This window comes from Danio rerio, chromosome 7, assembly GCF_052040795.2.
Source record: "Danio rerio strain M-AB ecotype USA chromosome 7, GRCz13ab, whole genome shotgun sequence".
NCBI classification, from domain to species: Eukaryota; Metazoa; Chordata; class Actinopteri; order Cypriniformes; family Danionidae; genus Danio; species Danio rerio.
In genome coordinates this window covers 59,137,501-59,155,598 of record NC_141027.1, presented here as the reverse complement: position 1 = coordinate 59,155,598, position 18,098 = coordinate 59,137,501, and the positions used below count along the sequence as shown (strand labels likewise).

Genomic DNA, 18,098 nt, shown 5'->3' with positions numbered 1-18,098 from the left:
GTTTACTCTCAATGGATTACTCCATACATTATTGCTTTTAGTAATATTACATAAATAATAATTAATATTGGAGGATCATGTGCCTCTGAAGACTGGAGTAATGAAGCTGAAAATTCATCTTTAAAATCACTAAAATAAATTATTAAATTCTACAGTATTTTGAACAGTTATTTTATAGTGCAATAGCATTTTACAATTTTTAATGTATTTTTGCTGAAATAAATGAAGCTTTAGTGAGAAGGAGAAGCTTATTTTAAAACATGTAAATATCCTACTGACCCCAACCTTTCGACCGGTAGTGTATACAAAAAAAAGTGTGACCAACAGTGGGTGTATGCATTACAAGTAATGCAAGTGACAAAATAATATTAAATTTTTAAAGTAATGAGTAAAGTAACGCATTACTTTAAAAAAAGTTATATTATTGAAGTTACTTTAAAAAAGTAATGTGAATAACTTTTTATTTTAATTATTAGCTTTTCAAAAAGTTAATTGCTCAATTAAAATGAACGTCGTCCTGTTGAATCACACACTCAATGAGAGATTGTATTCATTATTTTGAAAGTATCAAAGAAAAGGAAAAAGAGATTGTCTCAATGGACAGCGGTTTTACATAACTAATCAGACATTAATCTGTTTATATGACACGTGTAGCTCTGAGATCAGGTTGTTCTCAGAAGATAACATTATCCTAATTGAGCATTTTAAATATATTTTTTAAGGTAAATGAGAGGGTATGTTATACAGTGAATTGGTAATTGCAGAGCTCCTCTGTTACAAAAAGAAAAACAAACCCTGCAAGTTCTGAAAGAGATCAAGCCTCAGCCAGGTAGAAAAAATAACACAAAAGTGCAACCCATGACTCACCATAAAAAGTAACTATAGTGCAATTAGTTACTTTTTTGGGAGTAACTCGAAATTGCAATGCATTACTTTCAAAAGTAACTTTCCCCAACACTGGTGTCCAAAGCTTGAAAAAAATCACTGATGTATTGTATTATTATTGAAGCACATTGAGATAAAGCACATTGAGATTACAAATCTCTTTTAAAAGAGCATCCTGGCCAAGATTAGGCAGTATACGGTTTAACAAACAAACAAAAATAACAGGTAATAGCATTCATCCATCAAAACAAACATACAATCATAGTTTAAAACTATTCAGAACATCTACAGAATTGAATATATGAAGAGTTCAGATGCAAAAACTTCTAAATGCCATCTAAAATGCCCTCCTAAAATGAGGATTTTTCTTTGCTTCCTATATTTATGTTCAGTTATTTAATTTTAAAGCCAATGAATAGAACATGTACGTCACTATAAAAGTAAAATCACTGAGTTCACACACAGGAGTTGGAGAAAAATGCAAATTTTAGAAGAAAATATTAAATGGCATTTAGAGATTTTTTCATCTAAACTCTTCATTATTGAATTTTAACTCTTAAAACAGTTTGATTCTATAATGATGTCTGTGGCTCCACATTCATTCATTCATTTTCCTTTTGGCTTAGTCCCTTTACCAATCCAGGGTCGCCACAGCGGAATGGACTGCCAACTTCAACCAGCTTGTTTTTACGCAGCGGATGGCCTTCCAACCGCAGCCCATCCCTGGGAAACATCCACACACACTACGGACAATTTAGCCTACCCAATTCACCTGTACCGCATTTCTTTGGACTCAAAACTCCGGAGCACCCGGAGGAAACCCACGCGAACAGGGAGAACATGCAAAGTCCACACAAAAAAAGCCAACTGACCCAGCCAAGGCTCGAACCAGCACTACCCACTGCGTCACTGTCTGTGGCTCCTCTCCCATTAAATAAAAATTAACAGTAACTTCAATACACTGTATGAAGCCTTAATTACAACTATCAACACCATATAGATCTCAGTGTGTAGGTATATGAATTAACATTCATCTTTTACAGAAATGATCAACTCTGTTCACAGTTCTGTTCAGTGGTGGACTTGTGTGTTCTTTTAAAGGGCGGAGTGCCATTGTATTTTACTAATGAGGGCTCTGTAAGCAAGAAGTCCCAGTAGGGGTCTTGTAATCCTGTGTGTGTGTGTGCGTGTGTGTTGTGCTGACTGACTTCTGTTTGAGGTTGAGGCGTTGGAAATACATTCACACGTGTGTGTCCACTTCGAAAGACTTTCAGATGGAGGAGAGAAGAAGACTGTGTGAACTGAGTACTGTAAGCTTGTTATCTGATTCTACCCACTGAGCCAATACAATACTTGTATACAATGGTTATTTAATGTACTCCATCAGACAGCACTGTATGGAAGTGGCTGTATTCGCAATTTAATCTCTACGATTTTTTGACCCCCCTTTTAGGACTTTATCAGTATTGCTTACTATCTATCAAATAGCTTTTAGACATTTTATAATGCTGGTCACTTTTTATTTTTGAAGAGTGTGGTATTATACTTTCTCTTGTCCCGTATTGATCCTACCGATGCAACACATCATGCATTACCCAACTAAATTTTAATCTGGATCCAAATAGGTATTGAGACTTTAACATATAAACAAAACAAAAAATATATATATTTGTGCTCAATTTAAACATTAAATTTAGTAATGTTCAACCTAATTTGTTTGTTTAAAGTCAGCTCATATACACTGTTTTCAACCACTTACCTTAAAACATTTTGTCAATCCAATGAACAATTTTTTTGTAGTTTGATGCTGTACCCTGTTTGCCGATTCTCAGGAATTGCCTGGTCATACACATTCTTTACCTTCTGTCCCATATCAAAATAACAGCAGTAAAATGTTATTGAAACAATAACCCAAGATTATCACTTTTAGAAATAAATAGACTATAAGACAGTCCCTGGCCTAGTTAGATTACATGTGACCCTAGACCACAAAACCATTAGTGTAGTTTTTTATTGAGTATATACATATATATATATATATATATATATATATATATATATATATATATATATATATATATATATATATATATATATATATATATAAAATAGACTATATTTGGCTGCGATAAAACTATTTGAATTTCTGAAATCTGAGGGATAATACAAATTCGGTTGGTGCTATTTTCATGAGTAAGGTGTGCATCTTTAAATTTCCTAGGACAAATCTATAAGATCACACTTGCAAAACCTCTAGCCATTCTTTCATGATTTCAGTGTAGTAGCATTATAGTACATAGTCATTGTTTCAGAACACAAGAGCATTGTGATGTGTAATTAATTAATATCTATATTTAAAAATTTAAATAAAAGTGTGTTCAAAAGAACACATCAGGTTGTTTACTTATACAAGCAAACATTTATAACGTAAACATTATCAGACAACAACCACACAAGTTGAAAATCTTAATACATAATAAATTCATTGCTTAAGGATAAAGATCATTTGAATTAATTGATAAACAAATGTATTACTGAATGATAAGAAATGCACAATCAAAAGTTTGATAGTGTTATGAAAGGCTGATTAAATATATAGCCTACGTATGAAACTTATTTTGTGAAGTGAAAGGGAAATTTTGTAATTCTGAGTATTGAAATATTTGGGAAAAGGTGCATGTTTTAATGTAAGTTCTAAGAGTTTTGAAAATGCTCCAGTTAGGCCTATTTGTGAAAATTGCGTCAAATCTAAATGTAAGTTTAGATGCATTTACAATAGGAAATTTATAAAATATTTTCAGGACACTAGATAATTTATTAATAGGATTTGAGCCAAAAAAGAGGCTCAAATCCTAGGCTTTTTTTTATTATTTATTTATTTATTTATTTATTTATTTATTTATTTATTTATTTATTTTTTGACTCATTGAGAGTATTTTTGGTTATTGCAACTAGTTTTGTGTCCCAGGGTTACATTTACCTGTGAATTAACTATAGGTCTAAAATCATAAATAAAAAAAAAAAAACAATAAAATATTTCCTAATAAGGTGTTTTGTCGAAATGTGTTGGAGGCTGAGAACCAGTTCATTTAAGCCTAAACAATTAAAAAAAAATTTTATTTTATTTTTTGGACTTCGGAAAACAACCGAAACTAACATTATTGTAATCACGCTGAGTCGCTCAAACTAATTAACTAACACCATTATCACTCCTAACTACAGCACAGTCACACGTTTTATCCTCAGATGTGGATTCCACTCGTAAATCTAACAGTTTAAAAAAGTGTGACCAAGGTTTACTGAAAAAAAGGAATCATTTATTAGTGTAAGCATTAAGACACAAAAGACGCATGTTTATTGGTATAGTGGCCATTTCGCACAATTCATATGTAAATTATGCATTCTGCAAAGTGTATTCCCATTTTGACATTTAAAGACAGGAGGTTGTTGATTTGAGTTTTGGTTTATTTTTTCTTAAGCTTTTTTAAAATGTCGTTTCTTAATTTATTTGGACGTAGAAGCCGCAGTTAAAACAGAGCAACTAAATAAGCTAAACGCCGTGTGTTTAAGATTTGTAGATTTTCGTTTTTGATAGGCTATATTTAGGTTAAACAAAATCAAAAGGTCCCATAAATCGCGTTCATATTATTTATATTATTCTTATTGCCATGCTGTTCTTGTATAGCCTAATATGGTTTTACTTTTCAGATAAGCAAGGCTGAACAGCTTTTCATCATAATCATCAGAAGATCGAATTAGTCTCCAATTAACAAATACTCAATCATGTAGGTCTCGTGAGGCAAATGATAAAGCAAGACGCTCGACTTCAATTCGATTAACTCCAGTATCATTAGACTGTCTAACATGCATTATGCTCAGATCGTATCGATTAACGACCAGCCCTCTCTTAGCTTTGTCAAAGCCAGGCCACAGGTTTCGCTGCTGCGCCATGAGCCAGACCGCAAGATAAAATCTAAACTTTGATCACTGCAGTCATTGAATTAACTGCGCGACTATTTCTGATCAGACGAGTCTGTGTTTAATCAAGGTGTCAAAGCTTTTCATGATTCTATTACGGCTGCAAAAGCTGACTGCTGGAGGGTATTCATTCAGCTCGTATCTCTCACTACACACGGGCACAACAGGTGCACCAGACTGCAGTGGCAAGTCTGTGAGCTGTGTTGCCTGTTGTTGAAATTTTACGCCAGTTGCACTGAAAAAAATGATGTCTGCAAAATCGTTGCAAACAATTTATGTGTTAAATTTAAGCAAACAAAATAAACTTAATGTTTAACTTAATTTATTTGTTTAAATTCAACCCAAAAATTGTTTATAATAACTTTCCTTTAAAAAAAATTGTAAATCCGAGGAATCATCACTTAATATTTTTTGTGTGTTTTGGTTTATTTTAAATCTAGCCAATAAATAAATAACATCTCTCTCTCTCTCTCTCTCTCTCTCTCTCTCTCTCTCTCTCTCTCTCTCTCTCTCTCTCTCTCTCTCTCTCTCTCTATGCAGAATTACTTTTTTTGAAAATCGAAAAATGCTGAAGGTTTTAAGGGTTAAACTCACTAAGCACTTTAAAAACAATTTTTGCTGCTTGTTCAAAGTCCTTATTTAAAATTTATTAAAACAAAATTCTTAAGTTTTTATCGATAACTTAATTGTTTTATATCTAATCCACTTAAATTAGAAAAAAACGGTCAAGGTAACTTAATTCATTTGTGTGGGACGACATGAAGGATTTGTACAAGCGTTTTTACAGTGTGTGTAGGCTATGTTCTGTGTTCTCTGTTTTACTTATGGTCACTTGGTTTGTTTTTTTGATAAACATTAATTATCAAGGACTTTGGCATAGCTAAACAGTCACTTTATCAAAACATCCCTCTTATTGGCTACAATAGCCTCCTGGAGAACAAACATTTTACGAAGGGTTGAAATGAGATTTCTCGATTTATTCATGTCATTGCATAGTGGCCAGTGTCCTGTGGGCGTAGCTAAACATAAGTTTATCTGGAGAAGGTTCAATGCAGCACGTAGTCTGATGCTATGTGATTTGATAGGCTTCTGTATGCGAGAGTAAACTTCTCCTGACCCTTTTAGAAAAGTTGAAAAGATGTGTTTTATTGTTAAATTAAATTACATATTAAATAAGCACAAACAAGCCCTTACTATCTGGATCAGGCCATGCTTTTATTAGGGGTCCCACAGAGGAATGAACCGTACATTTAAAAAAAATTCCAGAACTTAATATCAGTCAAATTTGAACTAAGCAAGCAACTTAATATCAGTCAAATTTGAACTAAGCAAGCAAACAGCAACTTCAACCAACAATTATTCATTTTTTTTTTTTTTAGACTTTGTTAAAATTTTGACTCAGTTACATCAGTTTAACTGTTCAAAATGTGTTTCTATTGATTTATAAATTATTATTATTATTATTATTATTATTTTTTTTTTTTATTATTATTGTATTTCGTTTGCAACGAAGACATAGGTTTTATCACCAAGGTGAAACTTCTCACGCTTCACACCTTTAATCCACTCCTCCGCGCCCCCATTGGTCCACAGCCATTTTAAAGCCTCGATCTTTGAGCTGGACCAGGACGAACTTCTCATTGGACGCAAAACAGCATGTATCTCGACCGGATGCTCCCTGACCTTGAAATGAGACACACCACAAGGATGCCTGAAATTCAGCAGTGCCACTATTTGCAACATCAGAACGACAAACAGCGCAGGACGGCCCACTGCCCCGCGTCGGGCCCATTAAGCCCGGTGTCTGTCGGGTCTGAATCCAGCTGCTCAAGTCCCGAAGCGAAAGCGCCCGTGGAAACTCGAGTAAGACGCCCTTTAAACGCGTTCATCATCTGGACGAAAGAGGAGCGCAGACGCCTTGCGCAGCTAAACCCGGACCTGGAGAACACTGACCTCAGCAAAATACTTGGTGAGTGGAAAAACTTTAACTTGAGCTTTATTAAAAGCATCCTGTCTATTAGGGCAGAAATGGTCCAGTGTACATTGTTTAGTTATTATTAGGATAGTTTACACAACAATTTAAAAGTAAAAAGAAAAAACTCACACTCAAGTGGTTAACTTTTATGCATGTCTTTTTTTGTTGAACACAAAATAGGATGTTAAAAAAACAGTTCACATGCAAAGTAAGAACAAAACGCTGTAAGGTCAATAATGACTTATAGCCTACTTTTCCACATTCTTCAGTATATCTTCCTTTGTGTTCGACAGAAGAAACTAAAAGAAACAAGTGAAGGATGAGCATGAGAAGTGGAAAAAAATTTATTTTTGGCTGAACTATCCTTTTAAGACAAGAAAAGAAGTTCTAATAACAATGACCTTATATTGTTTAAACTAAAACTTTTCGTATTGTTATTTTTTAGGCAAGACATGGAAAGCAATGTCTCTGGCAGATAAGCGTCCGTACATGCAAGAAGCAGAAAGACTACGGATCCAGCATACCATTGACTATCCTAACTACAAATACCGGCCCCGTCGACGAAAGTGCAACAAGCGGTGCAGCAAGATGCCTTCAAGTGAGAACGTCAGCTCTCCAAATGCCACCTTTGATCTCAGCTATATGTTTCAAGGTCAAGCCCCTCAGCGGCCCTACAATCAAATAAACTCATATAGGCTTCCCCACAATGGGTTTTCATTTGAAAACCACTCTTCATCATACCACTTCGAGGCAACATCATCAAGTGGAAACGTGTTTCATGGTGGCGCGACTTCAATGAACTTGTCTAATGTGCATCTGCCACGGTCTGCTTACTCAGAGTCACTATTGTATTCACAGCATTCTGTCCAGCAGAGCGCTGTAGAGCTCCATGATAGGTGGGGAACGGAGGGTTGTGCGTGTGTGCTGTGTTTGGGTGGACCTTCTCTGGAGTTTTATCTAGAACAGGTGAGATCAGACATGTTGGACCAGCTTGATCGCAGTGAATTTGACCAGTACCTCAATCCAGCACAGACTTTGGACCACAGCAAAAAGTGAAAACATTTGATGAACACTTGAATGATGACTGCTGCTTCCATCCAGATTGCTGCTGATTTTGTTTTTTGACTGAAACAATTTCTTACTTTAACACAGGTACTATTTGTATGATAAACATAGATTATTTATAATATCTAATGCAAAATATTTGCTGACATACAGTAAATGTAATGATAAAGTTGTTAACTTGACCAGTTTGTATTGATTTTTTTTACATGTGAAAAAATGATCTTTCAAATGATGTAAATAAATGAATATGTCAATACATACATCACTTTAATTATTTCAATTGTTGTTTGGAAAATGGATTCATCAATAAATATTATTTATAAAAAAAAAAAAACTATTAAATAATAGCAATAGCACTATATATAAAATAAATTCCTGAATACAACTTGGTGATCATAACCCACAGTCTACTTATTAAATATTTTTCAGGCAACAATCCCACCACTAAAAGTCCAAAATAAAAACTATTTTCCTAACTCTTACTTAATATGCCTATATTCAGTGCTGGATATGTTTTTAATTGTAGCCTCCTACTAAGTACTAATAACAAACATATTGTCTTGGAAATAAAATATAAACAAATAAAAATATTCACAAGTAGCAATATTAATTTGATGCAATGTTTAGTTTGTCTTCAGTCATCTTGGTTTTAAACAGACATTTCTGCATTGTAATATTGATTAAACGGGTGGAGGGTGAGACTCCGTGAATTAATGCTGATTTGTAGTTTAATGGCAAGATCAACCAAGCACACATTCATGTGTAGCTCTTTCACATTATCATGAGTATTTTCATCATCCAGTTTTTTACTGGGGTGCCAAGTTTAAGGGTCGGGCTGTCATGTAAAATCTTAAAGGTTCATCCCTAAGTCAGAAAACCTGCACTGATTAGGATTTTAGTTCTTTGAATTGCCTGCAATGGAAATTTGTTTATCATTGGTACAAAAAAGTTTTTTTTTTGTTCCACTTTTACTTTTCATTTATTTGTATCTTATTATATATTTTTATTTATTATCACATAAAATAACAAAATATTTATTCATTTATTTATTTGATAACTTATAAAAAAAATATTTATATTTGGTTTCATAAACAGTAATTGGTAATTTTGCTGTAGCAGCAGCTAACAATTGAAATTTTTAATAACTAAACATTTAATTATACCCATATTTAATTACATTTAAAACAGTAAATAGTTATATGACATGATCAGTCTAATATTGAAACATTTCTTATTTATTTTAACACATATTCTTTTTAATCCAAATCATCTCAAATAATCCGGAAGTAGTATAATAATAACTGTAGATGTACTGCAGCTCTCTGTATCCAGGTTTACATTTATTGTCAATTACATTTGGACATTTATACTCTTCTCTTTAACTTTTTTAATATTCTCGCTAAAACTGGTATGCATTTCATTCATTCCTTTGTTCGTTCATTCATTAACTGACGTTTCCCCCATGCAGTAGATGGAGCTGTCACCAAAATTATGCGGTTCTAGGACTGCTCTCCTAAGCTTCTGCATTACGTTACTGTTGTGCGCACCCATGAAACTCATGAAAGTAACTTTCATTCATTCATTTTCTTTTCGATGTAGCCCGTTTATTAATCAGGGGTCGCCACAGCAGAATGAACCGCCAACTTATCCAGCATATGTTTTACGCAGCGGATGCTCTACCAGCTGCAACCTATCACTGGGAAACACCCATATACACTCATTTACACACATACACAACAGCCAATTTCACCGTACCCAATTTACCTATATAGCAAATGTCTTTGGACTGTGGGGGAAACCGGAGCACCCGGAGGAATCCTACGCGAACACAGGGAGAACATGCAAACTAGCCTACACAAATGCCAATTGACCCTGCCATGGCTTGAACCAGCAACCTTCTTGCTGTGAGACGACAGTGATACCCACTGACAAGATGAAAAGTAACTTCTCATTCTTTATTCTTGTATATAAAATAAAAACTTATTTTTATGTTGTTTTAACTACAATTCCAACTTGAAATATACTTACAAATATAGTAAAATATAGGCTATACCAAAAATACTAAAGCAGCTATTCAATGCATGTCATTTAAACAGGGTTCCCACACTTTTCAAGGACTTTCAAGAACTTTTTTTAAAGAACCATTCATTTTAAATCAAGTACCTGTGTAATTTATATAATGAGCGTATGTAGTGCCATAAAAGGTCTTACTGTTCTTAACATTTCACTTGCACTTATAATTTACATAAAAAAATGCCAGAATAATTATCAAAAATGTTGATCGTTTAGAAAAGTCATGTTCAAAGAACTTTAATAAAATTTGTTGAATTCAATACTGCTGAGTCAAATGTGGTTACTTATTTGTCAATGGTTATTGTACAATATTCAACATACAATATTAAGATTGTAAATTTAAGAATTATCTAGTTTTTTTCTGTCTTTGACAACTGAGTACATTTGTTAAAATAAAACTATACACAAATTTAATTTCAAATTTACTTCAAGCACTTTCAAGGACCTGTGTTTGTTTTTAAGTACTTCCTAAACCTTGAATCCATATGTCTAAAATACTTTTAAATACTTTCAAGAAGCGTGGGAAATCTGTTTTAATCACTCCAGTTAAAATTTATACATCATATATTTAATTGTTTAAATACTGATATATTGGTCATATTATCTAAGACTTTAAATATGTGTGAGAGCAAAAATAAAAAAAATAAAAAATTTGAGCAAAAAATAACAATCACAGATGGTCCAAACTATATACAACAAGACTTACATTTGATGAAATTGTAAAAATAATGCTTCAAAGATTATGGGTGACATTTTATTTTACAATGCCCTAGTTCCAGTGTATATTTTTAATTAACTATGATCTTACAATATGATTATAAATAAGATGAGGGTTTGTTTAGTTGCATGGCTTTATGTATGATGTATATTAGTGTAGTAATGCTAATGTGTAACAAGTACACCTCAAAATAACTTGTTACCAGATTATATTTCTCTAAGACCTATAATGTTGGTGTTGGAGTTGTTTTTTATCCATTTTTTATGTTCACTGAGTAGCCTACAACAATTTTAAAGGCGTAGTCCTGTAAGACAGTTTGAAATGGAGAAAGAATTACAGCATTCAAAAATGTTTAATGATGCAGAACTGATTTTGAAATAAAATTACTTTTCAAATAAATTTTGAATGTTAGTTCAGTGTATTTAGCAGCTTTTTTCATGCAGTTTTAATTTCATGCAAAACGATCTTCATTTATGTGACCCAAAACTGGTAAAAATAGTAAAAGTTTATTTAATGAGAATGAATTTAATCAGAATTATGCAATCATTACACACTATAAAGGATGCACACTGTATAAAATCTGGCATTTGTAATATTGATTCTGAACTGTTGTAATATTTGTTCAAAATATGGAATTTTCTTCTCAGAAATGATCCTGTTCTGATAAGCTGACCGCTCCAACATTCCAGGAATGCTTCGGACGTGTTAATATTACTTGAGTGGAAAATTCAGTATGCATAAAAGAATTTTGAAGTATTTTGAAAAAGGGAAATGAAAAAAAAAGATGTCCGAACAGAATCAAAATTTAGACTGGCCTTTTAATGATCATGTGTCTAATCACTTGATATGGAAGAAATCTTCATAAGATATTTAGATGTACTACACTTCCTATTATGGCCTCAACAGAATAGATGTATTCAGTCAAGGACTTGAACTGACTTGTACTTTGTGTATTGTGGTGCTTAGCATTAATATGTTGCTAGCTGTACTACATTGTAAAATATGACATTACCTGTTACCAGCAGGTGATGACTCAAATTGAACACTGACTTAGATGTTTTTATGAGAAATTTGCTAAAGCCTGAAATGGCAAAACCTACAAAATATTAGCAGGAAACAAATGTTTGAGTTCTTGTTGGATTTAAGATTTCAAGGACTTTTTTATTGTTGTTGTCTATATTGGGGTGTTACACTTGCCTACTGACTAAAACATTATAAAAACTTGATTGTCCTTGATGCAGGACATGTTACAGTTTTTCTTGTTTGCCTTGATGCAGCCGTCAACTGATATTCCACATTTTCAAAACAGTTAACACACAGGCCTAAACAGCGGCCTCATGGTCAAAATGAAACATTATGCTTGCAAAATGCACATACCGTGTCAAAACATTTAAAATATGCAACAAAAGCTAGTTTTACCTTCAAACAACACAACTTGCAAACAAGTATATGAGCTCTTTCAATTAATTATTAGACAATGGACAACAAAAAACAAAACACAAAACTCAGTGTGAATTCTATTTGGGCTGTCAAATTTGCCTTTTTGTAAAGAATTGGATCCAGAATAAGAAATGCTTTGATTAAACTTATATTGAAATAACGTTAAAAAAAAATATATATATATATATATATATATATATATATATATATATATATATATATATATATATATATATATATATATATATATATATATATATATATTTTTTTTTTTTTTTTTTTTTTTTTTTGTCTTGCAGAAAAATGAAAAAAGTAATAAAATAATGTAAATATTAGAGCAAACACATGTCAACCAATATACAGTCAAATCTATTGGGAGTATAGGACATAGCCACTATTGACCTCCTCCAACCATGCTGGTACAGAACAACACAGACCTTCCACCATTTTTAATGTTTGCAGACTGATTGCTAATAGAAGAATTGTGTGAAGGAGTGTCAAACCGGTGCTTCAGTGAATTCATACTGATCTTGGTAGTTTCTAATGGTTAGGAATAGACAGTTTCTGTTTGGTTACCATAGCTAAAACAATGAAGATTGGACTGCTTGAATGAAATCTGTGTTAACTGTTTGGAAAAATGGTGGGGAAAATGTGTCAACCCAATGAGAAAGGGTTTACACATTTGCAAGACCGGTCTTCTGCTCTGCTGGAATAGTGATAATGAAAATGAAGTGGAACCTAGTTTAGTTAACCAGGTCAAAGCAAACAAGAAAAACTGTAAGTCTAATCAACAGATCATTCTGACATTGCATCTAATTAAGCTCTGCAATGAAAAGTACGAGGCAGAGACCCTGATAAATGTTCTGCTGGTTTTAAAAGTTTGTTACAAACTTGGAACAAAAGTAAGTGTCCGGCCTGAAAAATTACAATGTATGTACAATTTATATTTTAATGTACACATGGCTGCTGTGTGCATGCTGGCATTCTCAAAATATAAACTTTAAAGTGCATGTGTGCTACTTTAGATGCAACAATGTGTGTGTGTGTGTGTGTGTGTGTGTGTGTGTGTGTGTGTGTGTGTGTGTGTGTGTGTGTGTGTGTGTGTGTGTGTGTGTGTGTGTGTGTGTAAACAAACAATATGCATTCTATAGAATGTGTGATAAAAGGTCTTAACTTTAATAAAGCGTAAATTATACTGAAGCACATTATACACACACTGAGAGCTAAATTTAATCATATGCTGTTGTTTTATTTTATCATTATAATGCACTAATCTAATGATGATTACTATAATGATCAATCAGCTAACTGAGCATCTTTTGAGTAATGAACTGGATTTTTCAGAATTATTTTTAAAGAAGATTCTGTCAAAGTGACAGTAAAGAAAATGCATCAAAAGCTTTTGATTGTTTAATTCTGTCTGTAACTAAATTTGTAAAGAGAGACCAGGAGGGTATTGAGTTATGTGGCATGGGATTGTGGCATGTTTTAATTTTTAATTTTTGGCTGATTAAAAGCTTAGTGGTTAGCACTGGCACCTCACAGCAAGAAGGTCTCTGGTCCAAGTCCCGGCTGGGCCAGCTGGAATTTCTGTGTGGAGTTTGCATGTTGTCCCAGTTTTTGCTTAGGATGCCAAGTTCCCCTAGTTTCCCCCTGTCCAAATGGATGGAACTAAATCGACCGTGTTGTATGAGTCTGTGTGTGAACGAGAGAGAGTTCCCAGTTCTGGAGGTTCACAAATTAGTGTACTCTCTGTGCTGGGTTGCAGCTAGAGAGGGCATTCGCAGCATTAAACATCTGAACAATTCACTCTGCTGTGGTGACACCTGAAAAATCAAAGACTAAGCAGGAATGTCTGAAATGGATTTTTGAAGTGGACTTGTGTGTAGTGTCTAAAATGAATCATTCTGTGAGATGATCCTGCAGTTGTGTGATTAGTAGTTAGGTTGAATCAATGATAGTTTTCTTTGGAGTGTATTTGCAGTTTCTGAGCAAGAGCGCCCATTGGCCTTCAGAGGAGATTTACTACTGATCACAGAGCTGTGCTTCCTGGACAAGAATTGCAGCTTTTAAATTATAATGTCGAATTCATTTCAATTTATTAGCAGCTCTACTCCAAAACTATTCATTAGTTTAGTATCTGTTAAACACATAAATTAATTTGGTAATAACCAAATGATTATTTATAACTCTTGGAACTGTCATAAACAAAGTGAACTGGATAACGATACTCTTCATGCTATTATAGACTGAAGACTCATGGTGATATGCTATTGTGTGCAAATATCTAAACTAGTGCTGTCAATCGATTAAATAAAATGAACTAATTAATCACACTTTTTAAAATCAGTCACGATTGATCGCATTTTAAAGACTGAAAATTGTAATTTTGGCTACTTGAATGTAAAATTAATGTAAACACAAGACAAAAACTATTTAAATTAAAAAAAACAATTGTTTATTTGTATTTTTGTTTAACTTGTAACACAGATTTCTTCATATAAGCAACATACCCACAATAAAGCATCAAGATCCTGCTTGACAGCCATATTTACTACAGAAATAAAAACAAAGGCATGTTAATGCCATTTGAATTTTAAAACAATCAATGCCAATAAAGAAAAAAAAGTATTTTCATGTTGCATTCTAAGTGGATTGCAAAAAAATGCCAAAATACAGGAATTACAGATATGGAAAATAATAATAATAATAATAATAATAATAATAATAATAATAATAATAATAATGATGATGGTGATGATGATGATGATGATAATAATAATAATAATAATAATAATAATAATAATAATAATAATAATAATAATAATAATAATAATAATAATGAAGTATTGAATACAAACAATTGTACTCATTGCAGGGCTGGACTGGGACAAAGAAATCAGCCCTGGCACTTTGGGCTAGAGCGGCTCACTACATCAATCTAAATGCTCCCCATCTGTGCACGCCCTTGAATATGTTTACCAACTTCCATTCAATAAAAGCGCAAAAGCCATATATAGGAAATAACGAGAGTTGACAAATTAAAAACTTACATTTTTTATTTATTTATTATTTATTTATTATCATAATAAAATTAAAATCTACACTGGAAATGTGGGTGCCTGTGTGTTTTGAGGGAGCCTAATAAATAATGAACATAATGAAAACTGCTTGCTGACGCACACATTTAATGTTGATTAATAAAATAAAGATAAATAATAAAAGCAATGTATCAGAGACCCTTAAAAATGTTTAACTCAACAATGAAACATCAAATGTAGCTAAAAGATTTTTCATTGTCAATCAAATGAACTTAAACAATTGAGAAATGCAACAAATATTTGTTTGGGCCCGAACTACAAAACTAAATGTAAAAAAAAAAAGTTGCACAGGTTGCACACTAGTTTGGTCATGTATAAATATCATTATAACCATATTGTATAAATATTATTATCACTATAAGCCTACATCATGCTGACAATCAAAAACACTATGTCATGATATCGCATGCGATTGTCTTCTGACCAAGTGCATCTTAAAATACATGAATGACCCTCCTTATAGAGCTTAAGAAGCAGACATTTTTTTATAATTTGTAAAACAAAGACTTGCAGGTTAAGGAAACAGCATAGGAGGAAATTGCCGCGGGCCAGGGTGCAGATAAAAAGAAAAAAGTATATTTATATGGACAGATAGAAAGGTGACTAGATAGAATAGACAGGAATATATTGATCTGTGCTACGCTGCAGAGTGCAGACGCAAAATTCAAATGCCTGCTTGCCGTTCCTGCTATACCACGCGTGAGAAACAGGCATGACTCTCGACTATTTTGACAAATACATTCCTATGTTGCACGCTACACAGAGCCCAACATGGAAGTTTGAGATTGGGTCAGCCCAATGTCAATAAAGAAAAGAACCATGGGCTGCAGATTATGTCACATGGGCCGCACAGTCACATTGACTGTAATGAATGTGTGTGAATGAGTGTGTATAGATGTTTCCCAGTGATGGGTCGCAGGTGAAAGTAAAACATATGCTTGATAAGTTGGTGGTTCATTCCGCTGTGGTGACCCCAGGAGCACTTGGTAATTAAAAACAGGTGTGTTTGATCAAGGTTGTAGAGGAGGTATGCAGGAAGGTAGATTAAGGAGGTAAATAAAGCTTATTAGTTTATAAGCTAAACTGAACAAATCAGGTTTGTGTTACATTTCACTTAAACCTGCAATGTTTATTGAAGGTTAGTTAGTGTTATTATGCACAATTTAGTATTGTATATTAGGCACAATTTATTTTTTCAGGTTTAACATGGAAATCAGATTTTCTTTTAGGGCAATGATAAAATACACTTTAGATCTCAGCTTTTAGCACTTCCTCTGCTCAGGTTGTGTGTTTATTTAGTGTGTGTATGTGGGTGGAGAGAGGCCAGTATGTGTGTCTTTGATCTTGCTGGTATTTTTATACTCCAAATAACCTTAACTGTGTGTGGTCTTAACATTTACATACAGTACAGTGTTAATGGCTCGGTCTTGTGTTATCTTGGATATTACATATATTCATATCTAAACTCTACCCCAACACTTTTGGAGTATAATGAGAATGTAAAAGTAGGAACTAGGCGTATGTTAAATGTAGGTTTTAGTAAAGCAGTTACATTTACATAAAAAACAAGTATAAACATATGGTTTATTCAAACATTAGCAGAAGCACAACTCTACTAGAATTTTTTTTCAAAAATGTAATAAAAATATGGGAAATTTGAAAATAAAACAGGGATAAGGTAATTTCTCCACCAGCCTGTCTCAGTCAACTTAATGTGATGTTATTAATTTTGATGTATTTGTTTTTGTTCTGTTCACAAAATCACTACATATTGTAAGAAAGACTTGAAAAGCATTACAATTAGGTTGCTCTCACAGTTATTTGACATGCATTCATTTATTATTATTTTATCATTTATTATTTATTTATTTATTTATTTATTAAGTGATATTTATGTACCAATAATTGAAGTCAGAGAGTTTACAAAAAAGAAATGCAAAAACAACAATGTAAACCTAGATTAATGTACTGTAATACAGAAATGGGTGCCCAAACTGCACTACACAGTGGCGCAGTAGGTGCTGTCCCCTCACTGCAAGAAGGTTGCTGGTTCGAGCCTTGGTCAGTTGTCGTTTCTGTGTAGAGTTTGCACATTCTCCGAGAGGGGTCTGGCTGCAGACCTGGTGCAGTGCAATCTGCCATGCACCAGGTCTGCATCCAGACCCCTCTTCCGGTTTCTCCCACAGTCCAAAGACATGCAGTACAGGTGAATTGGGTAGGCTAAATTGTACATAGTGTATGAGTGTGAATGAGTGTGGATGTTTCCCTGAGATGAGTTGCAGCTGGAAGGGCATCTGTTGCGTAAAACATGGGCTTGATTAGTTGGCTATTCATTCTGCTGTGGCGACTCCGGATTAATAAAGTGATTTAGCCAAAAATAAAATGAATGAATGAATGAATGAATAAATGAGTGAATAAATCAATGAATGAATGAATGCATGCACAAACATGGTCCTGGAGGGCCTGTATCCTGCAAAGGTTAGTTCTAACCTCAGTCAGACACACCTGAACTAGCTAATCAAGCTCTTACTAGGCTTTCTAGAAACATCCTTGCAGGTCTGTTGAGGCAAGTTGGACCTAAAATCTGCAGGACACTGCAGTTTGGACACCCCTGATTTGTGAGATTACAAAAATCTCACAGCTGTTTGCACTGATTTTACATTCTGAGTTCTCTTTCAACAGAATAAAATAGATCTTTCCAGTGTTTGATGCTGATTAGTCAACAGCCATATTGTACTTATAATAAAGCATATCTATGAATGCCATGCTTTATTATGAATGACATTTGGCTGTTGAACCAGGCTATGATTGCAATACTGAATTGATTGATGTACTGTTAAACTGCCATTAGTATTATAATCAG

The 18,098-nt window shown here is 33.4% G+C and overlaps 1 protein-coding gene across 1 annotated transcript; it reads left to right on the top strand.

The window, feature by feature from the left end:
* The first annotated feature begins 6,504 nt into the window (after positions 1–6,504).
* Positions 6,505–8,163, top strand: sox32 (SRY-box transcription factor 32). The gene is given in 2 exon segments (NM_131851.1): positions 6,505–6,832; positions 7,284–8,163. Coding segments are annotated over 2 exon segments (924 nt in total). The 5' UTR covers positions 6,505–6,519; the 3' UTR covers positions 7,895–8,163.
* The last annotated feature ends 9,935 nt before the right edge of the window (positions 8,164–18,098 follow it).